We start from the raw sequence: 27,436 nt of genomic DNA, 5'->3' as shown, positions 1-27,436 counted from the left end.
AATTTATAATATATATAAAATATAGCAATTAAGCTATAGCATTCAGTTTAATTAAAAAAAAAAAAAATGGTTCTATTTCGAAAATTAATATTTTAAGTTGCAAAAAAAAAAAATGGCTTTAATTATTTTTAATATGAGGGATGAATACTTATTTTTTATAATGGTGCATCAGATTTTGTTCAGACAGGGCTACTACATAACTTTAGGGAAGGGTATAGGTTAGTGATATGCATAAATAAATTCATTTACAGTTGTAAATTAATGTTGCAATAAAAAAGCATAGAAACATTCAATGTCATAATAACCAACCAAAGTGAAATTTCTTTGATTATTCGATAAAGTATTTTTGTACATCTGAATGAGGCATGTGCCACCAATTGTCTCCCCTTAGGGTTCACCATGGGCTTCCATTACTTGGTTGGTGGTGGGTTACAAACCATTTAAAAATATACAAACCACTTCAGTAAGTCCTTTAAGTAAGTAGAGCTTCCATTTGCATGATTTTATATAAAATTTATTTTTTTTTTTCTAAAGCCGTTTATGTAGGTTTTATTTCTTCCCTTCAGAAATTACTAATGAATTCATCCTTTTCGGAGTGTTGAAATTAAATTTTTGAAGAAGTGAAAGATTTGTATACAATGATGGTAAAACTAACCATTTAACTTAAATATATAACATATCTTTTCCTTCTACTGTAGAACCCCGTTTATCCAGAATAATAATGTGATTGATATTCCAAATAACTCAAAATTGTAGGTAAGAGGCCAATAAATAATTTTTTTTTATATGTATAAATATCTTTTATTGTAGTAAAATGCAAAAATACACGGATATTTCCCTATATATGTAAGTGAATGAAACATTTGTAAGTTTGTAGTTTGAAAAGTAAATAATTTATAATTTATTTGTCTGCAATTCTTTGGATTTTTGTTACAAATAAATTCTTTATTATACACATTATATTACACATATTTGAAAAGAAAATGGTTTCCATCCCTTAATATTACATTGTGGGAGTTCTATTAGGATGCGAGAGTGGAAACTGTACCGACCCCTTCTAAAATAAAATTCTGGTTAGGACTTGGAGTTGGAGCACCTCCAGGGACCAAGAAGATAAACTTAAATCTTCCTAGGTTTTATGGTAATCTTCCGTGTTCTAGGGCCTTTGTCGAGCCCGGCAGTCTTGGAAACGAAATAAGGTGGGCGACCGTTAGCGTTAGTTAACTGATACTGGTTTTTTAAGTATTTTATACTTCCTAATGGATAAATGTATCTTTTTGAAAAAAATCTAGTGTGCCTTTTACACAACTTTCACCTATCATCCTAGAAGGTGAAAATATAAAAGAATAATTTTTTTATTAATTTTTTATTATTGTAAAATTCTTTCACAGTTCATATTCATACATTTTTTACTACCGGTAACAATACAAAATGGTTGATTATTTCGAATAATCAAAATTAAAGGTACTTTTAAGAAAGAATTTTTTTGAAAATTCGACGTTTAGGTGCTGTTAGACCAGCGGCCGGCAAGCTTTTTGACCTCACGGACCAGTAAATTCATAATTTAAGTCCGCGGACCACTAATAGAATTTTTTTGTGTTAAATATATTTCTAAAAACAAATTTTGATCTAAGAACACATAAAATGTTCCTAGTTAAAAAAATGAAACTACCTATTGTAACCATATTATGAAAGCTATATTAATAAACCATAATAAATTACACAAAAACTGTAAAAACAAAACAATTAAAAAATGATTCAAGTATATCAAACTTTTAGCATTATAAATTTCTAGTTAGATGGATGTTCCTGCTTATTTGATATAAAATTATAGATATTTGGATTCAGTGTTGTTACTGCTAGACGAATAACTACATTTATTTCAAGCTGAGATCGGTACTATGTTTTTATGGATGTGAGAGATGAAAAGGCCTTTTTACATAAATAAGTTGTGGAGAATTGAATCAGAATTTTCATCGCCTGCTCACTGCGAAAAGGATATTCAATTTTTATGTAATTAAATAAATAAATGCTTTAACTTAAATACATATGTGACATACAGCAGAGTGAAATAAGACGAGACAAAACATGTAGCTAAAACAATGCGGCTACAGCAGTACGACTTATTTACTGTGGAGTTATTTTTCGAAATAGCGTTATTATAACTTTCCACGTAATTTCATGAATTGAATTATGTTTCAATGCATCTTAAAACATAACTTAACGTGATGAGTAAGTATATTCCACATTTTTCTGGGGACCAGCGAAATTTTCTCGCAGACTACCACTTTGGCGACCTCTGTGTTCTACTATTTCAGTTCTGATAAAAACTAGTTGGTAATTATAGCTTGATTGTGCATTGACATATCGAGTTTAATAAAAATCGTTAGAACTGTTTTTCAAGAAAATCTTAAAAAAAAAAAAAAAAAATGATAAATCGATTCATTAAAGTGGTACTTCCAGTTAATATATTTTGACGAAATAATTACTGTAACATCCCATATATGCGTAATTTTAGTTTCCCATGGATTTTCGTTTTGGAGCTAGAATGTTCAAATACACACAGTCCACGTTGCGAAAATTGGTTATTTGGAGTGTACTTCTGTTGAAAACTTAAATTCGAAATTTGGCACGATTACAACACTTTCCCTAGCTATGTATTTGATATATACATAACGAAAGGCCCCCTTATTGCCAATGATGGTTTGGGGTAATAATAATCCACGAGGAGGAAAAACATTAAGAGTTAATCCCTTGGCACTAAGGACGTCCATCTAAGAACCGTGCAAAAATCTCTCTGGCAAGACTCAGCTCAGTGATAACTGTAATCGGCAAGAGACAGGAGCTTAGAGCTTCAGTTAATGGGCTCTCGAAAGCCTCTCTGCTTTATAGCCGTCATAAACCATGCCTTTCTTTTTTCCCCTATTTAATTTCTAAAATTACTTAATATTATTGCACTCTTAATATTTAGCCCGTAAGTTTTAATAAAAACGTAATTGTTTTGACTTCAATCAGGCAAAGATACAAATAACACACTAATTTAAAATTAAATTGAAGGAAGATAGTCCGGGTGGCGGTCAATAAAGGTATCAAAATAGTTATCTTTTACTGTTTTGATACGTTTATTGATCGCCACCTGGACGATCTTCCTACAATCTACTTCATTGGCCAACTATCTTCTCGCAATATAATTTAAAATTATTTTTAGATGGGCTGATAATATTGGTAGATTAATAGTTGATGACTTTAGAGCACTTGCTCAGCCTCCACTGGCACACTACCAGTGATGCGGCGGGAGGGATGAACTGGGATCTTCTGAGCTCTGCTCTAGCCCTCACACGTGGAGATAGAGTGGGCTCAGGGATCCTCAGGTCGATTGTGTAAATATTGTATATCAGAGTGTAAATGTGACTAGAGATTATATTATCTTATCATTATGTTATTTTATTTATTCTTTTTTTTCATACACATAGTTTGATTTTGTTCATTTTGTTTATATTTTAAGAGAGATTTTTTTTTATCATTCATTTGTTTATTTTATTCTTATTTTAGTAAGAATGTGATCATTCATCACTATTACCCTATTGCCCACAACTGTGTGGCAGATTGTAATATCTATCAATAAATAAGAAGTATTTTTAAAAAAAATAGTTGATAGTGTGTTATTAATTGTAGGAAGATGGTTCGAGTGACTGTCAAGAAAGGTAGTAGTAACTAACATTTTGCCCCAGTTTGCAGGGCTTGCTCCATCAGGCCTGAATCTTGGTTTTTTCTAAAACTACTAGCATTCAGTCCTGATGCAGTCCCATGCAAAGTGAGACGAAACCTTGCTCACTAATAAGTAGTTTTCTATTACTTTACAATTTTTTTTTTTTACAAACTAAAGCCCTACATCAAAATTTTATTCAGTTTATTTTAAGATTTAAATTTTCTTCTTTTAATTAGATGTTTCAATTAAACTTTGTCTTAAAAAAAAAAAAATTAACTTATTTACATTAGACACTCCCTGAATAATATTTAAATAACAATTACTCAAAAGTGAATGTATTGACTTTTAATGCAAAAACTCCTCAAATATTTCATCACCCTATCTAAACTCAATTTATGTACCTCACTTCACAGAAAATCAACCAATAACTGAATACAATAATTTACTAACTGAGTATATTTACTGTCAATCCTGAATTTATTGTGGGCTAGAGGTGTTGGAAAAGTATCGATATTTATTTTTAAAATATGTCGATATTTTTTCTATTTATATGATAATTTTTTCGAAATATTGATGTTAGAATTTTATTACCGAGTGAAGATAATAAAATAGAAAAATGATAAAATTTTTAAGCCAGTCAAAAGATCATAACAAACTTGTTGAAAGTGGACTAGTGGAATTGTGTATTTGTTTTGCAACCTATGGAAACTGTGGTCAAACCACTGACCAACTCTTTTTACAATATATATGTTTGTGTCATATTAAGAGATAATTTTAGCAACGAATTATTTAATAATGTCAATTTAAATGTTGATTTTAATATAGAATCCAATATTTATATTAGTATAGATTCCAATGTTGATATTTGTGAAATATAGGTGCCTTTAAATATATCCGATAATGTGATCAAAATATCGATATAAAAGTTTGGCCCTCAAATAGCGTCATTAAAAATAAAATTAAATAAATTTCTAGAAGCATGGCGAGTTCAACAACCAAAAAACCATAACTAACTTGTTGAAAGTGGACTAGTGGAATGGTGTATTCGTTTTAATATTTACAACGGCTGTGATCAAACCAATAACCAACCCTTTAATAATATTATATATATGTGTGTGTGTGATTGATACACCTTAGAAATATATTAATTTATTAAAAAATAGAGAAGAAAATAAAACTAACCTAACAATACCTATCGACATACACAATGTGTTATCATTAGGAATTAATTTTAACAACATATTATTTAGTAATTTCTATTACTATACTATATATATATATATGACATTATTATCGATTTCAATATCAATGTCAGTATAGAAGCAAGTATCGATATTATTATACATTTCAATATCGATATTAGTATAGATTCCAATACTGATATAGTATCGATTCGATATTTTATTATTATATTGATATTTGACTTTGAAATTTGTCTTAATATAAAATTATTAGATCTAACTTACAGAACTTTTTTGTCGATATATCGAACTATTGTTATCATACGCTTGAAAACTATTAGTAGAGTATATATCGATGTTTTTTTCTATATTTACATCACTACTCTGGGGCAGATTTTAAGGAAACAAGTAAAAAAAAGTTATTTTTGGAAAAATCTTAACTTATATGGTTCTTGAAATGAACGTTTAAATTATATTAGTAGCTAAAATAATTATGTATTTTAGTATTCTGTCCTTCTATACTATTAAAAATGTAGCTTATCATATATACCTGTTAATGAAAACAAAATTATTTGTATTTATCATGATTCACCTTGACGGATCCTCAACTAAGTAATTATCTTGATTTATTGATCACGTCAACCATCATCCATCACTTTTATGTGTTTGACAGCTCATTCAAGTTTAAGTACTTATTTTGTTTTCTTTTTGTTCCTTCTATCTTTATTTTTTACTTACTCAAGCGTAGAAATTACATTAATATACGGTGAAATTGTAATTGTTTTCATAATTAACCACTTCCTTTTTTTCAAAACTGGTAACCAAAAATATAGACAAAAATGAAGGGCGTAAACTAATTAAAAGAGCATTGGAAACATATTTTGTTTTCATTTACAAACATTTAATGTATTCCCGGAATAAATAATTCATTTTGATTAATAATTTCCATAATTTGTAAAATCAGGTAGTAAAGTTAGTAACGGAAAGTATCAAGTATAGTGTACAGAATCAATATATGTATTATGTACGATGTACTAAAGTATAATAATAATAATATATGAGTGGAGAAGATGGTCGAAGGTTGCAAAAAAACAAACACAAACAAACAAAAAATTATTTATTCGTGCCGACGTTTCGACCTGAATTTCAGGTCTTCTCAGGGAGCTTCGGCAGAGATTCAAATTAACGGTCAACTATCTACAGCTCAATAATAATGTATACTTATTAGATATTTTAATAATATCAATTTATTTGCAAAACAGAGATTCAGTTACTAAAAGAACTCTTTCGTATTTTCTCCAACACTTCTTTGTAATTCTCCTGAAAGTTGCGAGTCACGATATTCAATTGGAAGGCTTATCTCTAGAAATCAACCTTCTTCGGCTGTTTCACCCAATGCCAAATTTGCAATCTTCTTTCTAAGAGACCGGCGATACTCTGCACTTTAGCTAGTGTCTTATTCACGTTAAATATCTGATTTTTGTATCTTATAATAACTTAATAAAATTATTTCTAAAAAAGTAAGTTATTGTTTAAAAACAATTATTAAATAATTTAAAGAAATCTGTTAATAATTATTGAAAAATGAATGAGCAGAGTATTTCTGTCCAAGATGGCCGTCAAAACAGAATCAGAGTTAATTAAGCGCTTATTGTCTTTACAGTAAACACACTCTGTAGAGTAAACACCTAGTTAGTTTTAATTATTAGTCATTAGATCTAGAATGGTACGCTATTTTTGTTAATGATGGGATGGGGACGTGTACTTAAAGGGGTTGACAATCTATTATTGTTGTTTACAAATATTTAAAACTCAACGAACTGTTAAAACTGTGAAGTCTTTTTTTGACTTCATTAAAACTAACTACTGTTTAGAAATAATTACATCATGACATATTGCATAGAGGAAACAAATTTACATACAGGCATTTTTCCAATATATTGCTATGTTAATATTTATAAATACAAGTATTGATATCGTTAAATTCTGAATTAAAATGCTATTTTGGGTATTAATCAAGAATTATTAACACAAATACACAATAGTAGATTTACACTTGCAAACATATTTTTGTCGCATTTTCTGCGATACCAATTGACTTTTGCACTGTTTTAAAGGTCATCGAACGAACATGACTTTACATTTCAAATCCACTTCATAGTCTTTAGTGGCCCCGACAAGGCAAGTCTGGATGCGGTTTAAGATAATATTAAACGATTCTACTAACATTAAAAAATTAACAAGTATTTAGAACACGGTTATACTGCTGCTTTGATTTAATAGTTGCTCAACTAGAAAAATTGAATGTATTTTTGTATTTTTTAATGAACGTATTACAAAGATGGAGTTTCATCTTGAGAACGATAAATCTTTATTTTCTCTAATTAATCAGCATTATGCTTATAACAATTGTACCGGTATCAAACTATTCTTTTTATTTCCTATACGACGTAACATTAATTGTTTCAGAGTGATCATTTTGTTTTACAAGTTGGAAGCAATTTTTTCATGAACTATGACATATTTGAACCTCAACTTGTTTTGAAAGTATGTAGGAATATTTAACACTGAAAAATGATATGTTTTGAGTTGTGTTAAAGAAAAATGAATTGACGATGGGGAACGTGGGTTTTTTTTTAATGCGTGTCACTCGAACCTTTCTTCTTCAGATTTCTATCAATATGAAATTCATAAATTTCAGAACATCAATTTCATAAGGTAAACGTTTCTGACTAAGGCTCACACCCAAAATGAAGCTGACGGCGTCTAATCTTTTATAGAAAAATAAGTTAAACGACGTTTAAAAGGCGGTCCAATACAATTGACAACTTCGTATCTATCATTAGCAGCCAAAAAATCTATCACATTCCAAGATTTTACAATTAAATCTATAAAACCTTTTCAATTTTATGCTTTTTTATTGTCTATATAGTGTTTGTTTTCAATCAAAATGTTTAAGCTCTTTTTTTGTGTTGTAAATTATAACGCTGTTTTTTTTTACGGTTTTATTGTAATTTCTAAGCTCTTTTTTCTATATTTTGTATGACAATAAAAATATAATCTGACATATTCGAAATTATTTTTTCTTAAAAACTGGGTAGCGTTCTGTCTAAATAAATTAAGTTTCATGAAACACAAATATCAAAAATATTTTTAAAAACAAATTGAAATAAAGTTTGACGTCTATGTTTGAACAAATGTACTTAAAAATATTTACGTGCGTCTGACAAATTAGCAAAGCAGTGATTTAAATATATATATCAAATAAGGTATATAGGATTCTTTTCTAATTTGAACTGTACTCTAAAATTGAATAAAAGTTAATTTAAGTCAAAATTTTGTTAAATTTCTAAATCGAGTTAGTGTTGAAAATTTGTGCATAGATTGAATTTTTTGCTTCTCCCCGCCCTCGAAATTTGTTTTGCGGTTTTCAAGCTACACTGTAGCGATTCACTTTTCATCAGTTTTCAAAACATAAATGAGAGAAATATACGATTGTATAAGGATTTTTTTCCTATGATAAAAATATCACTTCTAAAAATTATTTACAGTTACCTTTTCTAATAGTTCCTATTTAAAGGGATGAGGGTAAATTATTCCTAAATGTATCTGTTGAGAGATCTTTAGGGGGATAAAACAGTTCAAAAGTATTTCCGGAAGTGTATTGAGCACTGAACCGCGATAAACAAGTTTTGGGCGGTAAAGTGGCCAATGACGGGACCCCATCAAAGACCTCCGGAAAAGCGATTCTAATTGCCTGGTTGACCTCATTAGAACTTGGGAGGGGGCTTTCAAGCGGGGAAGATTAATTTGATCTCGCTATAGTCAGTCTGAAATAGAATGTAAGATCTCTGCGCTACTATCCGCCCACCTGGGTCGTCTTCAGCTTTGAGCCAACCAGGGTGTGGGTGTTTGGATTTATTGAAGACTGGTTCTATCCCAGATAAATAAAATGTTGTTTTGTATTTGAAAAAATTATAAAATTATTTTGTATTACTTGAGGTATATTTTACTAGAAGTGTTTCGATATTCGATTAAAAGAGGTAAATACGGGGTTATATCTAGTGACTGTATTGTGCATCTAAAATACTCAAATATAAATATTAAAAAATATAATAAAACCAGACTTCCAAAAAAAATATATATATAGAAGCAAAAATAATTTGAAGATTAAATATAAATGAACTCTCTTCTTTAATATAAGAAATATTATATAAAAAAAACATAAAGTGATGAAAAATAATGATTGTTAGAATATAATTCAAATGTTACAAAAACAAAACCATAAGGCTTCCAAATACCATTAAATAAGCTATGCTTCACCAGTCAAGGACGGGAAAAAAAATTGTATAAATGCAAACCAAAGGCAGCTCATCCTACGTCATCACATTTTATCTTTATTATATTAATATTGCAAATTATATGCTTATATTTTCCTGTAATATTTTATGAGGAGAGTGGACAATGCATAAAAGTTTAAATTCATCAACCTACAGATGATTATAAGAATAAATCATCCTAAATCTAATAATAATAATAAAACAGTATTATTACAACATGCGGAAAAGCGACAAATTTTTGATTTTCAGAACTTTAAATTATTATATAAAGAAAAGAATATTTTTTGATAAAAAATATATGGATTTTTTTTGTTAAAGAATTAGTTAATATAATTTCAATAGTGCTATATGTTTTAAAAATAAATCGTGGGTGTAATATTAATTTGTAGTATTAATTAATATTACACCTAAGATTTATTACCCCTTGGGATTTTTATATCTAAAATGTATTATATTTTAGGTATAAAAGCACGAGAGAAACAAAATAAAGAAAGACCTAGTAAAAAATACATAGGAAATACATAGGAAAGGAAAAAATAATTAATATAAATTGTAACAGATACGAGTTGTATATACGGAGATAGATTTTAATAATTTAATTGGGGTGTGAATGAAAATGTCTGAAAATAATTTTATTATTATATAGTTATATTAGAAAACGTGGGTTTAGCGTGGTACAAATGGTTTTCTCAATCATTTTAATTAATATTTACTAATTATAATTTTTTTTTCTGACCTCCTAGAAAAAAATAATAACAAACAATTAAATATATACAAATGAAAAATGTATGTACATATATCGGCAAACTAAATCATCTTGTTTGCCAGTATGACATTGTAAGATAGGTTGCCAGGTCCGCTGAAGGCGGTGTCATCGATGGTGGCTTGTGTTTGCCTGTAGCTTACTAGAAATAAATAATTAATTTATTTAACATACCCTAATTATTTTAAAACATTCACTGTTGTTAGTACCTTAAGTTGAGGTTTATAATTACTGCATCTTTTAGTAATTATAAATTATTTTTATGGCGTTATAGAACTTGTTATGGTTGGCTTCATAACGGGAGGCAGGAGACAGTATCATCTCTCAGTAATTTTAAAACCCAGAAAGTCAGAATTTCGAGATTTCGAAGAGAAGAACTTGAAAATGCGAAATTCGTGGTTAAACATTGCTCATTATGTTTATTACACTCAAAATTGCTTATAAATGTCAGTTTTTCGACATTTATGTTATTAGAAAGATCTTTTAGTTTATCAAAGTTTATCAAGAATGTTTAGGAAAAGAGCAAATTTCAGAAAATGCTCCTTAGACCTTCGACAAGTTTGGAAATTTGATCAGAATTGTCGGGCGATTTTAGATATTCCTCTCTCTCCCAATTACTTTAAATTGAACTTTTTTCAACCGATTTCATCTTATCTCCCTCTTCAGTATTTATTGAGATGTCTTGAAGTGATGAAATATTTGCTATAGATGTATCATTTTTTGTTCTGTGAGATGTGCTGTCTTTGACCACATTTATGCGATTTATTATTTTTCTACCCTAATGATGCCTGAATTGGAGAAAGTTGGCTGATCATTATTTACTGTGATTTGAGAGTCTCAAGGCTTTGTTACTCTCAGTTATAACCATCCCTGTCTCCATGATAATCCTAACCTTTCTAATGAAGCACAAATTTACATAATATGCTAGAAGGATTTTCTATTGTTTCAAAAATGAAGATTAATAATATATACATAAATTTAACAGCCCGTTTTAAAGAAATTTAATTTGGAAGCTTCTTTTAATTAAGAGGATATCCATCTCATTTTTCTTAGGGTCCACCCTTTCGGGGTTTGAACCAGGATTTGATCCGATAATATCTGCGCAAAAATATTAATTTATATTTATATCAAATAAGATATTTCCAGTTAGTACATTAATTAATTATAAGATTAGGTAAGTATATTGAAATTGTTTAATTAGAATCAGACACAATACGGTTTAGGTGAAATATAGATTTATATTTTCTCCTAGTCGACGAAGGCCTGCCTCTTAGAATGTTGCCCTGGAAGACACAGTTACAGATACAGTCCCGGACAAACAGCGGGCGAGACCAAGTCCGGGAACAGATAAAGGGGCCCGAGCCGACCAACTGTGTCAACAGATTGTCTGAAGGCAAAGCCAATATGGCGGTTCTCTCCAAGGGTGGTTTCGATAAATATTTACTGACAGCGTCCAGTTCTCAAGGGGCAAATATCCCCAAGAGGTGTCAACGGTCCCTCATAAAGGACTTATCTACTACGAAAAATATAACCGATACGTACTTCATCTCTTACCAATATTTATTAGCTTGGTTATCGTTCAACCGCTTACCTATTAAAAGAAAAAAAAAACTTGCCAAAATAAAATTTATTGTATTCTGGATAAAACTGAATATATCCATTCAATACCTAAAATTAATAGTTGATACACTTCAAACTTATTTCTTTGAGTCAAATAAGTTCCTCTTAATGTGTATGGACAATAAGTCGTGTGATTTTATATATTGTACTGGGTCGATTAAAGTTCCGTCAATATAAATATTATATGAATTTATTAGATTTCTGTATTCCTTAAAATATATCCAGCGGACATTATTTAGCTGATTTGTCTACCGTTTTATTTACTGATACTTTTCTTTTTTTTTAATCAGAAAAATCGTGAATTATTTCTTCAAAGTCTATTTTTAAGTATGTCAGTTTCTGCCGATATCAGTGATAAACTGCTCAATCTTTATTGACCTTATCGTACTTCTTTGTTAATTTTTGATTAATTAATCACAGGAGTTCGGGAGCCCTATGAATGGCGGAGTTCTGGGCACGGGCCCTGTGGACCTGTTAAGTAAAAATAGCATTGTCCAGAGGATGACGTTAACGAAACCACATTTTTTTTTCAGACAACTCTTTTCCGAGTTCTCCGACCCATACTTTTTTACCTTCTTCAGTTTAATGAAGTAAAAAAGTATAAAAACAAGAGAACTTGAGATAATTTTGAATTCAAACCTAACATGGCTAGCAAACTCGATAAAAGGAAACTCAAAACAGTCAATAGGATCTCAAATCTGAAGAGGGCACTACCAGGAAGTGTTGTAGGTCGTCGGCCGAGGGTGCAGATCGATGGAAGCTGCAGTGAATGGGAGGAGGCGGTGGCCATGACTACGGCCCTGGCACACTGACACCTGTCGAATGGGTCACTCCCGGTCTGTCTCTCTTATATCATTAGCATAATACATTCTTCTGCATATTTATGTTCTATGTATTGGAATGCGACTAGTTTATGGCTAGAGTTTCGTTCCAAGAATATTACGTTACCAACATAATTGCTTTCCTGGATTATGCACAGCCAGTCAGAAGTTTAAGACAACCTGAATATTTTGAGAAAATTCTATACATTTTGGAATAAATAAAACAAAACTGAAATGGCTTTTAAATGAACCTTTAATACAGCAAAGGTTTATAAAATATCTCACTTTAAAATAATACAACTTAAGAAGAACATGGGGGAAAAAAAATCTTTAACTTGTGAGGTGGAATTTACAGACACAACTGCAATCTAACGGACTCCAATTTTTTTTTTATTGATAGTGAACTGTTGCACCTACCTTATACACTGTGGTAGAATAATGTCATGATATATTGAGGATTGCTTTGATTGTTTCTGAATTCGAAATTTATTCTATTCAAAGTTTTTAATTTTATTAAAGTATTAGCGATTAGTCTGTGGTTGTAGTAATGGTAATTTTTCTCATTGACTCTCTACAGGTTAAAATTAGTTCTTTCACACTGCTGGATCTCTTTTGTAACAGTGCTATGATGACAGAAATCTGTCAATCTGTAGAGGAGCCCAAAAGAACATTAGCTTTATTATTGTTATGTATTGCACGCATACATATTTTAACCATTTCATTTAATCTGTTGACAAAAAAATAAATGTATAAAATATTTTCATTTCCTACACCTTCGAAAACCGATAACTCGACATGCCAGCATTTAATCTTAAAATCCATAGAATTATTATGTTTTACACCTCTGAAAATAACTGAATGAATGCTAATACATTAAAAACCCCAAATTAGAATTACAGTGCTCACGGCAAGTATAACATCATTATAAAACTGCAATATAATTAATCAGTCAGAAAGAAACCAATCTTCATACGGGGGAGGGAGATTTATCCAGATATAACTAACCTATTCTAATCATGGTGGGGATCAATTTTTCATTTTGTGGAACCGTCACAAAAATAAAAGTACTCAGGCCGGATTTGAACCGACGTCGCTGCAGTCACGAGGCAGTAGCTTAACTCCCGCGACAAACGGCCCAAATTATAACGAATCTGAATTTGTAATATTTGGCAACCATTGAACTCGATAATCATTATCGTAATTATTATTGCCTTTGAATAACCCTTATGAAGGAGGATTCCTACCACCATGGTCCAATCAAACATCATTTGTATTTTTTTTTTTTTAGCCAATCCACAGCGAAGGTGATGTTCGCCTAGTTATCTACAGGTGACCAACCTAGTCTTAAACATGGTGGAGGGTCAAGCTTTTTATTTTATGGGACCGCCACTTAATGAAAAATTCAACGCTCCGAGGCCGGATTCGAACCGGCGCCGCTCGTAGATCTGAGACCTAGCCATCTGATCCACGGACGACCACTCATTTGTATTTTATGTGCGTAGATATCATGAAAATGTGTCTTATGCTAGCCTTCAAACCACATGTCCTATGCATCCTGTCTTCTGATAACATTCAAACCTCTTAGAATATCAAATTTTGGTAATTTTATCCCTACTCGGCAGCAGGCTGCTGATAAGCCGTCGTTGATGCTTAAGTAAGAGACAACAGGAAGAGTGTACGAGTGCAATGGCTCTTCAAGCCAATGCCCCCCAGTCGTTGACTCGAGCCAACAAATTGCTGTCGCAATATTTGCTCTTATGACATTGTATCAATTATCTTTATCATTGAGACAGCATTAAGATAAAACCGTTGCGATGAATGTATTTCCTAAAATATCCCCTATTCATGACCGTTATTTTTGACAGATGGTCCTGTGTCATTGTAAACAACGGCTGTACATTAGGGCGACAGTAATCTTTTTCTTTATTTATTTACAAAAGTATGACATAAATACAAAAATTTAATAAAATTTACATTTTGTTCTTAATTGAATGCTAGATTGTTATATAGGGTGTTTTTTTAAGCCCGATAGAACTTGAAATTGTAAAAAATAACACAAAAAATTAAATTGTAATCAAAATTTTTTTTTTTATTCGAAAGATCAATACGTGACATTAACATTTGAATATGATTTCGGGCATATGGGCACCGCGGCTGTTCTTGACGAACCGCATTCTGTAAAATTGTGTTCAGCGATGAGGCGCATTTTTGGCTTAACGGGTTTGTTAATAAGCAAAATTGCCGCATATGGTCGTGCGATTTGACACCTCTCGATTATTTCCTGTGGGGCTACGTGAAGTCACTGGTTTATGCTGATAAACCAGCAACAATTGACGCCTTGGAGACCAGCATTGTTTGTGTTATTCGTGACATACGGCCAGCAGTGCTCGAAAAAGTGGCCCAAAATTGGACGTCCAGAATGCGCTTCGTCAAGAACAGCCGTGGTGCCCATATGCCCGAAATCATTTTCAAATGTTAATGTCACGTATTGATCTTTCGAATAAAAAAAAAATTTTTGATTACAATTTAATTTTTTGTGTTATTTTTTACAATTTCAAGTTCTATCGGGCTTAAAAAAACACCCTATAGAATCAATATTGGAAATACTAAAAATAATTTTATGGAGTTGACCCGTCAACTGAAAGGTTCATACATAGCATAAGTAAAGTAAAAACTAATTAATAATTAATAACTATGGCAACGAATGCATTTATCAACGAAACTAAGAAAAAAAACCATAGCGCATGTGCTTCCACAATCAACCTCATGTTAGAGCAGATCTTTTGCTCATGCATTTCTCGTCATTCGTTGTTCATTTGCCATTACTAATGAAAATGAGAGAGAATTAATTATTACAAATCAACAAGTTTACAGGTACTGTATATGAAGATTGTTTAAACATCCTACATATAAGTCCAGTCTGATCATTTCAATCAGGTTAAAGAAGATCGTTTGATTTTTCATTGATGTACCGAGTTTAATCGAAAACGTTAGAGCTATTTGTGAGAAAATCGGAAAAAGATGTAAAATCGATCATTTTATTGATCGGCACTCCGGTAAGTCAATTTTAGTAAAACATTAATCATCACATCCCATGCATGTACCTATCTTAGAAATGACAACGATTCATTTCGGGTTTTTTTTTTTATTTTCAAAACCTCTTTATTTTATTTTCATTTAAATACAAAGATACAATAATATATAATACACACACACACACCTGGTTCAGTACCTCTATATATACATCTCAATAAGCTGAACTAGTCTATCACCTGACGGCCTTTGTCAGCTAATATCTCACTCAGGCCGTAATTTAATTATAAATATATAATATGAGGAAAAAAAAAACCTATAACGCATACACAAATTATTTTGTATACTATAAATAACACACAGAGGGATGATGTTAAGCAAACATAATATTTTGATAATTGTTTTAATCCAACAAAACATTATAAGGATATATGTATATATGTGGGAGTGGGCAGATCAGTGGTAAGGCATTGTGCTACTAATTCCAAGGATCCGGCTGTGGCAGTTAATTATTGTCATTCATTGTAGCCGTGAGTCAGCACTGTGGGTTCGGGACCCCTTTGGGTACACTCAGTCTCATATAATGGGTACCCTTAATTGGTTAAAAATCTGGCGGTCGAGGATGATTCCGACAAAATCACCTCCTTGCAAGCCGTTGATCTAGTAACAGTACTCCCTTGAAATTGACCCTTCATTGTTCAGTACTGTAACGGTACAGATTTATTAAAATTTTATTTTATTATATTATTACTTATAGGAAGTCTACATCATGGTATCCTCAACCAAGGGTTGATTATTTGGCGTCTATCAATACGGATATACCATCGTTCAGGTCTTCAAGAAGTTGAGATATTAAAAAATTCATTGATTAAATGGAAATACTACAGAGAGCGGTATTTGTCACCGTTGACATTGATTGACAAGCAGAGATCACTAGAATGATGATTTTAATCACATGCAATTCAAAGGGAGAAAACTGAACTTTCTGTTTCAGATTTTATTACGTAACAAAATTTCACAATTTTATGGATATGAAAAATTTATTTCACGCGAGACGTTTTAGAAGTGAAACGTCTTAGGTTTTAGCATTTGTTGATGATTTTATTAGAAAATAAAATGTGATTGAGGGAATTCTTTCTTAATTAAATGAAATATCTTTTTTATTCATGAATTTCCATTAATTCATGCTTTGAGAAAGAAATTGTAATAGTTGTAGTATGATACTATGACCTCGTATTTATCTCTTGAAATCAATTTGAAAAGCTGAATGAAGATCAAGAATATCGCATGGTTTGGCTTAGTTTCTTTCTAATGCTATCCATAATGTTAGTTAGTATAAGACCTTATCATATTTATCTATAACATTATGATCATCAATTGTACAAATAATATTGGTAGGTTTTTCAAAAGTGCTCAACGGAAATATTTCAATATGTGACTTTTTTTTCGGCATATTGTCCTATCTTAAATTAAGCCCGCCCATTATCTAATCAAGTCACTATTCAAAAAAAAAAAAAAAATTGACTTATATTACTTCGCTTTATATTTTGTTATAATTTAAAATTATTTTCTTCTGAATTAACACTACGATATATACGATATACAATATAAATAGATACGAAAATTTGAAAAGTCGTAATGCTAACCTCTTCAAATCTGTTATTATTTTGAAATTTAATCAAAACAATTCCTCATATGTTTGTAGAGGACCGTATGTAAACAATAATTAAAAATTTTAGTTAATGGGTTTTTTATATTGAAGTAATATTTAGAACATTTGATAAATATGGCTACAAATGCAGAAGTTAATGTAAAAATTTCTTCCGAATTCCGCAATATCCTGCTCGAGTTGGTTGTAGCATATTTGATCGACCAACCTTCAGATTTTCTCGAATTCGCAATCGAATTTCTCACAGAAAAAAGGAATGAGAGGTTAGGAACCACTCACCACTATATTCGCCCAGATCTATTCGAAACCGAAGAAGAAGTAGAGGACGACTATACAGACCGTCGTGAAAGAAGGAGATCCGTGTTCGCTGAAGCTTACGATCCGGAAGCAGATGAGGATTATAAAGCTCCAGTATATCCAAAAGATAAAAAAGAAAAAGCAAAGATGATGGATTCTTTGAAAAACTTATTGATTTTCCGATCGTTAGACCTCTGGCAAAAAGAACAAATACTCGATGCTATGTTTAAGAGGGAAGTATTCCCAGGAGAAGTGTTGATCAAGCAGGGTGAAGAAGGTGATTATTTCTACATTGTTGCTTCAGGGGTATTCGAAGCCTGGAAGGACGATCAAGTATTGCTCAACAAGTACGTCAATACCGGCAGTTTCGGCGAACTTGCTTTACTCTACAACGTCCCCCGGGCTGCCAGCGTCAAAGCAGTCACTGAAGGTGTTGTCTGGGTTTTGGACAGACTAACCTTCCGCAAGATCGTTTTGACCCATGCTTTCAAGAGAAGGAAGATGTACGAGATGCTCATAGACGGTGTCCCTCTACTGTCTGCACTCAACGAATACGAGAGGCTGGCAGTTGCTGATGCTCTTGTCACCCAAACATTCCAAAATGGGCAAAAGATTATAGGGCAAGGGGAGGTGGCTGATGGGATGTACTTCGTAGAGAGCGGAAAGGTGAGAGTCACTGTCAAAGGTAAGGATGGAACCGATTTGGAGGTAAAGCGGCTGGAAGCTGGTGAGTACTTCGGGGAACTGGCCCTTCTGACCTGCAAGCCCAGGGCGGCTTCGGTCTTTGCTGTCGGGCTGACCAAGGTGGCCTTCTTGGACGTGGACGCCTTCGAGAGGCTGCTAGGGCCCTGCATGGACATCATGAAGAGGAATTTCGAAACCTACGAGGCCCAGCTGAATCAACTGTTTGGGAAGTCTATCATCGCGCCCAATGAGGTGAGGCGATCTAGGATGCCTGAAAAGTAATAAAGTGCTACTTTTAGTGAAGCTTTTGATGTAAATTTTATTCATTTATTATCGAGATACAGGATCAACTCATGATGTTGACATGCTTCAAGTGTTGACATGAATAAATTCGCCATTTTATCAAATGTTTACAGTCTTTAAATAAATAAATATATTTGACGTATGTTTAATCTCGGTGCTTATTAGAGGGAATGATATTGTGGCTAAAATTATATTGTTAAACAGTTACCTAATTTAAACTTTTAGCAATGATTACTTCTTTTTAGTTTATTTATTTTTTTTCTTCGGATAATAATAATTGAGAGGAACGAATTCTAACGAAAAAAGTTTCAAAGAAACCTAATTGTTTCAGTTTAGTTTGTCCAAGTTAATCCAAATGAATCTGCTTTCATGCCATCTATGTTATAATAAAACTTAGAATGTTACCGCAACATTTGATCGTACCCTGTCGCAAAACAATTTTCAATATAGGTGGGGACAATATTAACCAATACCTGGGAGGCCTTGGAATAGCTTACATTCTCTCGATGACAGGCTGGCTATGTATATTGTGTATGTACCTGTCTTGTCTGAAATTAACGATTGAGTTTAGAAGTATCGAAGATAGATCGGGTGGCAGTCAAGAAAAGAAAAAAAGTAGTATTAAAAAAGTAGTGAAAATGGCTAGTAATTATGATCTGTTTAAAAAAAGTAGCTAGACTTCGAACATTTTTCTTCAAATAATAAATAAGAAACCATTATTCTTTCATAGCTAGATTTTGATTCTATTTGTTTTCAATGTTCGAATCTGGCTGAATAACGGTTATAACGATATAGTATTAACGTCCCAAATGAATACAATTTTTCTCTTCCTCTCCCTCTCTAATATATATAATCAGTCATAAAATGAAATAGATGAACATTAACAAAATGAATATTTAACAATGTACTAAAATGGATAGTAAGAAAGTGGGGAGTAATTAGTCTGAACCCTTTTAAATAAATAAAATGAGCCAAGTCCATTAAGTAAGTAACTAGTAGATTTAACAAGCAAAGAGGTATAATTAAAAATTGAAACAAAATATTTAAATTATAAATTATGTTAAATATTTTAGTACTACATCAGTTTCAGGAATTAAGATATGACATGTTTTAGTGGTCAGGATAAATACTTTAAAGGCAGGATGTGAAACATAGCGTAATTAAGGCAAATACATAAAAATGTAAAAATAATTGAATTTCTTGATTCATCTAGTGATTTACCATAAGTAATACATAACGTATGCGAACAATGTAAATCCAAATGTGAATGCTAAGTTTGATAAGATCTCAGTTCTTCTAATAGAATAATTAGTAGGTGGACTAGATATTGGATGGATTGTCCGAAATATTGTCTAGAATATATAATCAAGTTTCAAAGTAGTTAAGTTTTTTCTCTTATTTTTATTTTTATAAAAATTTATGAACGATATCCTGGAGTTAAAACTAAGACCAGTTCCTGAATGAATGCCAGGAACTACCTGTCTTCTTCTCTAGTACCAGATAAACAATTCTAATTACCAATAGGAAAACATCCCTTATTAATATGTAATATTATTAACATTGACTAAACGTGGAAAATCAACTTCTCGTGAAGTCACGTTATCAAATCAAGTCTAACAGTTTCGCTTACAGAAACCGAATCCTTTGACAATCTTGAAAGTTTAGTTAGTTAGAAAGATCGGCTCTCTCTTTTATTCGAAAGGTACGGTATCAGATATCCTGCGATTGGAAAAGTGCTACGTACAATTCGCCAGTTTTATTTTTATTGCTGTCGCCTTCTTGGATTGGGAAAGTTTTTAACAGTTTGGTTCGAAGAGCTTGAGCAATAAGACTTTGCAGCAATTGGTATGTTGCTTAAACACACACTCATTGAGGATTAGAGATTTTCAATATATCATACGTAACAAAATCACTAATGTATTTGTGGTGATGATGAGTTAGTAATTAATCACTAACAAGATTGACATAGTAATGAGTTCTGGACCATAATAGCTTAGATTTTAACAGTAATCTATAAGAAAATTTTATTTACAATTTTTACCATATGATCGTGCGAACTTTATTAACAAATATTTTATAGACATGCATTACAGAAGTGACTTCCATTTATGGCACGTATATTGCAGTAATAAACATTTTACTGATACTTGACCTAATAGTTTTGTACTCGTGTCTGTTTATATCAGGTTTGTTTGTTTGGGTTCAAATCCTGTATAACAGCCATGTGGATAAGATGCCGCCCAGTGTTGTGTAAGAAACAAAATGGTATTGTATAAAACTTGTGTGTTATTGACGGTTGGATTAATCGCTGGATTTCTTGTGTTTTTATCTTTAATTCAAAAGAAAAAAACAGCTTCTGTTTTTTATCTGTGCTTCTGAAAATCATATCCTTTATTTAATTGCAGTTGATTTAGGGCTCGGAACTAAGTAACTAACAGGAATGTGGGTTACAATAAAATAAAGAAATCCTGTTAACAAATAAACAAGTATAGACAGATTTTAGTCTACGTAATTTTTTAAAACATGTAATGCAACTTTTCAAATATTAATGATTTTGAAATTCTATGTTGCGAAGCCATAATTACAAAATCGTAATCGCACAAATCGTGAATAAAAAATGAAATTTTACCTTTCGTCCTAAAATAAAAAAAAGAAGGCACTTATGTTTCTAATTATCTAAATTTAAAAAGCGATAATTGTAGCTACAAATAATAAATAGAAACTATGATTAACAGTTAGTTAAGTATTGTATATTATTGACAGGGTCTATTTTGGGAATAATTGAGTGGCTAAGAAAATGTTCTGATTCAGACTAGCGTTTGGTTGTATACATTACATGCCAACAACAGATTGGTGTGTGTATATATGTATATAATGTGATTAATTTGATGGAACAAATCATTCCTTGGTTGAGATTCTACCATCATATATTGAAGTGGTACTGCTAGACCAACAGTGATACATAAGAAACAGTATTTCTCGTTAGAACATCTTAAAGTTTAAGTATAGGAGAGTAGGATGAAAGGAAAAAAAAAACATTGGAATTTGAGAGAATCAAACGAGGACTATGTCAAAGTCAAAGGTGGAAGAATTGTATTAAGGGTCGAAGTCGTGAGAGGAAAAACAACCTTGGGGAGTCCTTTACAAACACGAGACTTGCATTACTTGGAGAGAACCTTTCGTATTTTTCTTTTAAGAGTGCCGCTAGAGAAATCTTTGAAGAGGTTTCCAACTTAAAAATAAATTATTATGATAGCTTTATGTTAAACACACCATATACATAATAATAAGCAAGCACGCAGAATATTGAAAGTAGAAACAGTATTGATTAATAAAATGAGAAGAAAAATTAATCTTTATCGTGGGACGACACTCAGTCCACTAAGAATAACAGTAATGTAAAATTCAAGCAGCATCTGTCAGACTGAATTAGGATTTATTCAATTTAATATTAGGAGACAAATAGTACATGTTATCAAAATAAATAAGAGTAGACAAATTAGAAATAGACATTTACATATCTGCACGATATTGCACTAAAATGAATTTATGAGTGATAAAGAAATGATACTTAAATGAGATTAGGGAAGGGGCCTTAGGACTGGCGACAAATAAGGAAGACCAAAAATGGCCAGTAGGAATGATTGATGAATTGAGATATTGTATTGAGGTGGATGAAAGAACGCAGAGTGGAAAAGTTAAGAATTGTTAAGGATTGCAATAGGAACCAAGAAATTTTTAAAGTTTGGAATTTGGATAAAGCCACCCTTGTTGACAGATGTGAGTTTATGGGGTCACCGAAAATAACTGTTAAGAAATAATTCGTTAATATTTTAAGTCTGCATGGTCCAGCATACACCATGAATGCGTAGTCAAAGTGAAGAAGAGTAAAGAAGGATGCTGGAAGTTGAGGAATTCTTAGAGGCTATTTAAATGAATTTTCCAATGATTTTGGAAAAATTGTTATTTCCAGTTAAATGTTGATCGAAGATAACTCCTTTTTTTAAAAAATTTTTTGGAACTTAATTGGATTTTTTTTTAGATATAGCAATAGATAGTAGGGAAGGGTGTGAGGGGGAAGAGCTTTAGGCTCAAGATATTTTCTTACCTAGTACTTACTAGCGTCAACATCATTCTGCAGATTTCTAGACACCTCGAGCATGTTGAAAGCGATAAGGAAATGTATATTTGGAGGTTATCAAATACAAATGATACTCAAAGTCAATCCATCATTCATATTCAATATTCTTTACGTTTTTTAGTCAATAAAGTTCTACTGAAGTTTTATAGTATAGAGTAATTTTTATAGATTTAATCATAAATGATCCCTTTTCATGATGATAAAATTTTAATGCGTAAAATGTTATATATATCAATGAATCAATGAACAGATATAAATAATTCTCTGATAGTAATAAGACGTAATCTCTTGAAGCAAAAAAGTGCAGTCTGGTTTCTAATTAATATGCTGACACTTCAGATCTTGGCAGCAAATAACGTTCAGATATTTCCACCACATTGATTGTCTAATAAATAAATTAGTTTTGTTGTTGAAAAATAAATTAAAGTTCAATTCATGTGTCTTTAATATTAATATTGTTCAGTCCTGTACTATGATACTTATAGTTGGAAAGTTTTGAAAATTTGTTCATTTTTGTTTTTGGGATGCTGATTAAGAATTTTAGCTATATGATCACCAATTCACAAAATCTTTTTTTTAATTTTTCACTTTATATTTTTTTCATTTAGGATTTTTTTAGGAGCATCGGCTCTTAATCTAATATGGTTCAGTATAATGAGGAACAGAAAGGGGGGAGGGGTTACGTGGGGAAATTAGGGTGTTCTAAAAATTTGTTCACTTATGTTTTTTAGGACGCTAGTTTCAATTTTGTGAACTCCGAAAGTATAAAAATTAATATATTTTTGCTTATAATCATCTGTTGTTCTATTTTATACTTGATACTCAATTTTTTTTTATTTAATACCAGATCGGCCTGGTGGGCCTTGCATGGTTAATGTAAGAGCTACATTTATTATTTTTTTTATCAATTGATTATGGCGGGGATAACCTCATATAAAATAAACAGATTAAAATAATAACTCTTAAAAAAAGAAAAGTAAAGTTAATAACAAAAGCAATGACATTTATGGATTTAAAAAAATTAATAATTGACTTCTAATGAAAAAGAAAATTAATTTAAGAAAAAAGATGAAGAAGAGAAAAAATAAATAAATTGATACTCAGATTAAAGAAGAGAAAATTATCAACTATTTCGATTCTCATGATTCTTTGTTTAGCCATTTCTTCGTTTTTGTAGTGAGCGCGAGTGAAAATTATGAAACGGAATTCCATTTAAATAGGGAACAGGTGTCAAAAATTTCTCAATTATGTTTTATGAATGCTGAATACGAATATCAACTTTACTGTTCATAATCCTTTTATTTATAAATAAATAACTACAATAATAAATACATTATTTTGAATATACGATGTGATTTAAAAAGGAGACAGGTACTTGTTACTGGTTCCGACAGTCTCATGTATCTTCCAGAATTTTTTTTTCTTTACCCAGAGTTACAGTCTGCGAGAAATGTTGCGAAGGGAATTAGATTTTAAAAAATATGAAGTATACTTTTGTTTTGAGTATTACATCTTTTCAAATTGATCTCGCGATATAACACAGATGTTTAATATAACGCGATATAACACAGATGTGAGCATTGTGTGCTATATAATTGCATCTTTTGTATTACAACATTAAGAACTTATACTGCCATACGGCAAACAAAGTCTGCCGTACACATAAATACACTGTATTATCATATATTTGTAATCGTAACTATATATCAATAAAGAGGATTTGAAAATAATAAAAAAATACAACATTAAGACCTCAAAATAAACAGCAAATAATGATATGATATTCACTTCGATGACTTAATAAAATTCTCTGAGGTGGGTACCCCATAACCACATTAGCCTGTCTGCCCTTGGCCTGTTTCAGAACATGGGGACCATATAAAGTATTATAGGTCGTGGATTTCGTATCGTAGATCGGACTTCGTTTCTTGCCATTGAGCATTCTGAAGCCTTTTAGGAAGAATAAAATCAAGGCCGAGGAAGAAGAGTGAATTTCTTTGGACAAGGCTCTTCTATAGAACTGCAGATTGTTGAAGGAAAAAAGAAAAGAAAGGCGTAGATAATGTAGACTGGGAAAGATAATTGTTTTCTTTTCTTAGCAACTAGACATTGTACTTCTATGCACTCTCCATTGTGTAATGTACTTGGCAAATGTTAAAGGTATTGTTACTGTTTAAAAAATAACATGGATGTACAAAAATGCGTCGTGAAACACATAAAAAGTGATTTTTGAAGGAGTTTCGGACCCAAGTGATCCAACTATAAAAATCATTGGTCGTGGAAGATCATTTCATATAATACGTAATATAAGATTTTTATTAGGGCTTAATTTGAAGTTCGTTAAATGAAACATAAAGTAACATAAGTATATTTAGATCGATAAATATATTCACAAAATGATAATTTTCCGTTATTTGGGAAACAAAAAACTAGTTTTGTAAGAACTGTATCTCGGGAATTGTTTAACATAAAGATAAGTTCAAGATTAGGCCTCAAATGCGCTATTAATTAGTTTATAATGATATTTCAGCTACTGGTATTACTTAAAGAATTATTGATCATACACCAAAAAATATTGAGCTGCAATTTTGAGGAAAATTGTCATAGTAGCCCTACGGATCCCCAGAGAAAGGCAGACTTTTGACCATCGTGTTTTTCAAACATTTTTTACATAAAAATCCATCTATGCATAGGAACAAAAAAGTTTATGAGTTTTTTTTTTTCTAGACTATTGGAATTACAAGGAATTCTAACTGTAATATTTCATAATCCATGCAATTACTGTTATGCAGATGATTGACGTTGATGGTTACTGATCCGTTTCTATGGTCCTATCTTGTTATAAGCCCTCTTAAATGGACAATCTATATAACGTAAGAATAATTTCAAATCGGACATGTACATATTGAAATTAGCATAACAAAGTCTTTTAATTTATTTCTTACTTTTTTGTTTTAATATTTTTCAAGTTCCTTAATGTCTATCTAAAGAAATGTTTTTTTTTTTTTGTAGTTGGTTATATTTTAGCTAGTATTTTGTTGTCCCAAAGAAGACTGGCTCGGATGCCCAAAGATTTACAAGAATATGTGAGTATTTTGTAACTTGGCCACGCAGTATTTATTTATTAGTTATATGACAGAGATGTGCCAAGCTGGTACTTAAATTTTCATTGTATAAACCCTGAGTAATGAAAACATCTTTCATCTTGTTGTTCTTCAACCTTCTCAGAAGTTTTTGTTTAAGTCAATATGTTTATGTTATCAAACTGTGTAAAACAAGGCTCTGTTTACAGATTGATCTTGAGGCCCAAATGTAAGCTGTCATAACAAATTTAACATAAACAATTTATTTTGTTCTTTGCCTGATATAATTATTATTTATTCTTCTTAAAAGTCTAAAAGTGGATAGTTTTCAGATTATCATGAAAATAATATCGGGCGATTCTCCTATTATGTGCGAAATTCGCGTTGTAGAATTCACCATTAAAATTTAGCTTGTTATTAACATTTTTTTTCGTATATCCCTTCTAATCATGCTACTAATCATTTAAATCAAAAATCCGTTTACAGAATTTTGTGGTTTAAGAAATTATCTTTAAATTCGCTAGAGTGAGGGTCTAGCAGAATTTATATCCTTACAGTTAATAAATATATATACTGATAGGATAAACCTATTTGGTATAGAACAAACTTAGGTAGGCCAGAAATCGGGTTGGCCGGTAAGATCAAGGATATTTTTTGTAACTGTAATTCGTAAACTCCCAAATTTCATCAAAAGCCTAATATCAATTTCATTAGATTCCATCCACCACTATCGCTTAGTTATGTAAAAATCTCCTTCCTGAATATAAATACATTTCGAAATCTTGTCCCGTAGCTGTTGTTCTCAAACAATAAATCATTAACATAGAAACATACAGGTATAGACTGATCCATCAGAAAATTCCTGAAAATGCAATTTTCACGGAAGAAAATAAGAGACTATAAAAAAAAGAGATGTTCATGGCAGAAGTTTTTTCGTATTAGAACTATACTTTTTTAAATAACAGTTAGAAAAATAAAATAATAAACAATAAATTGGATTGTCCAAAATAATATTCAAATCGCTAATGGAATAAATTTAAATATATATATTGTAATATGCTCTTTTTGAGTAAATAGCATATTTTGATGTATAAAGGGTTTTTGATATGTTTTATTTTATGTATCAGTTTAATATTAATTTGTTTTGTTTATCCAAAAAGCAAGCTAACCAATTTTCATTGTCTATAATAACTTCGTGATTCAAAACAAAGCCAAGATGGCGGTACGTATTCTTCAGTCAAGTCCGTTGAATTAAGGCCATGTTGAGCAGATTCAAATATCATAAAAACTATTTTAACTCTTCCCATCATAATTGAAAATACAGTAAATTAAAGGAAAAATAGAAATCAAGATATAGTGCAAATGAATAATATTCAGAAAATAAATCATTTGGGGACAATCGATGTTTACATGTAACCTCAAGGCAGGTTTTCGTTTTGGAAGAGGTCATTTCGTTGTGTGAGGAGAGAAGAGAAAGGAGGTCTTCAGGATGAGGAGGTCCTCATCAATTTCTGTCAAGAAGGAAGCCATTTTGGACGCTAGGACAGAACAATATAAGAAAAGAAGATACCAGGGATCAACAAAGAAAGATTGTGAACTTGGTTAGTTTGGTTATAACTAAATTTAAATACATGGGTAAAATAGATAATAATTTAATTAATTGTAATTATTGTAAATCCCTGTTTCTGATTGCCTAGCAACCCGCCCTGAGATTAAGAGTCTTTTTATATAATAAAATTCTATTATCCATACTATACCCATACTATACCCAAAGTATCTCTTATATTTGAAA

General features: G+C 31.2%; 2 protein-coding genes and 1 long non-coding RNA gene across 7 annotated transcripts in view; 2 read left to right on the top strand and 1 right to left on the bottom strand.

Moving 5' to 3' along the window:
- LOC106679546 (supervillin) overlaps positions 1–27,436 on the bottom strand; it is a 394,230-nt gene that overhangs the window by 234,346 nt on the left and 132,448 nt on the right. The gene's annotated exons all lie outside the window — the stretch shown is intronic.
- LOC106679548 (cAMP-dependent protein kinase type II regulatory subunit) lies at positions 17,171–18,420 on the top strand. The gene has a single exon (XM_014418763.2). The coding sequence runs from the start codon at positions 17,254–17,256 to the stop codon at positions 18,397–18,399; it is 1,146 nt and encodes a 381-aa protein (XP_014274249.1). The 5' UTR covers positions 17,171–17,253; the 3' UTR covers positions 18,400–18,420.
- Positions 25,309–27,436, top strand: part of LOC136795738 (uncharacterized) — a 2,592-nt gene continuing 464 nt past the window's right edge. Inside the window, exons 1-2 of the long non-coding RNA XR_010843388.1 lie at positions 25,309–25,434; positions 25,574–25,647. This is a non-coding gene — a long non-coding RNA (uncharacterized lncRNA). The remainder of the gene's footprint in view (positions 25,435–25,573; positions 25,648–27,436) is intronic.

Source organism: Halyomorpha halys, unplaced genomic scaffold (genome assembly GCF_000696795.3).
Source record: "Halyomorpha halys isolate HHAL.00 unplaced genomic scaffold, Hhal_1.1 Scaffold208.1, whole genome shotgun sequence".
Lineage (NCBI taxonomy): Eukaryota > Metazoa > Arthropoda > Insecta > Hemiptera > Pentatomidae > Halyomorpha > Halyomorpha halys.
The sequence above is the reverse complement of the archived record's forward strand: the minus strand, read 5'-3'. Positions and strand labels throughout refer to the sequence as shown.

Coding starts and splice junctions, on each gene's coding strand:
- LOC106679548 (XM_014418763.2), top strand. CDS start 17,254: ATGGCTACAAATGCAGAAGTTAATGTAAAAATTTCTTCCGAATTCCGC.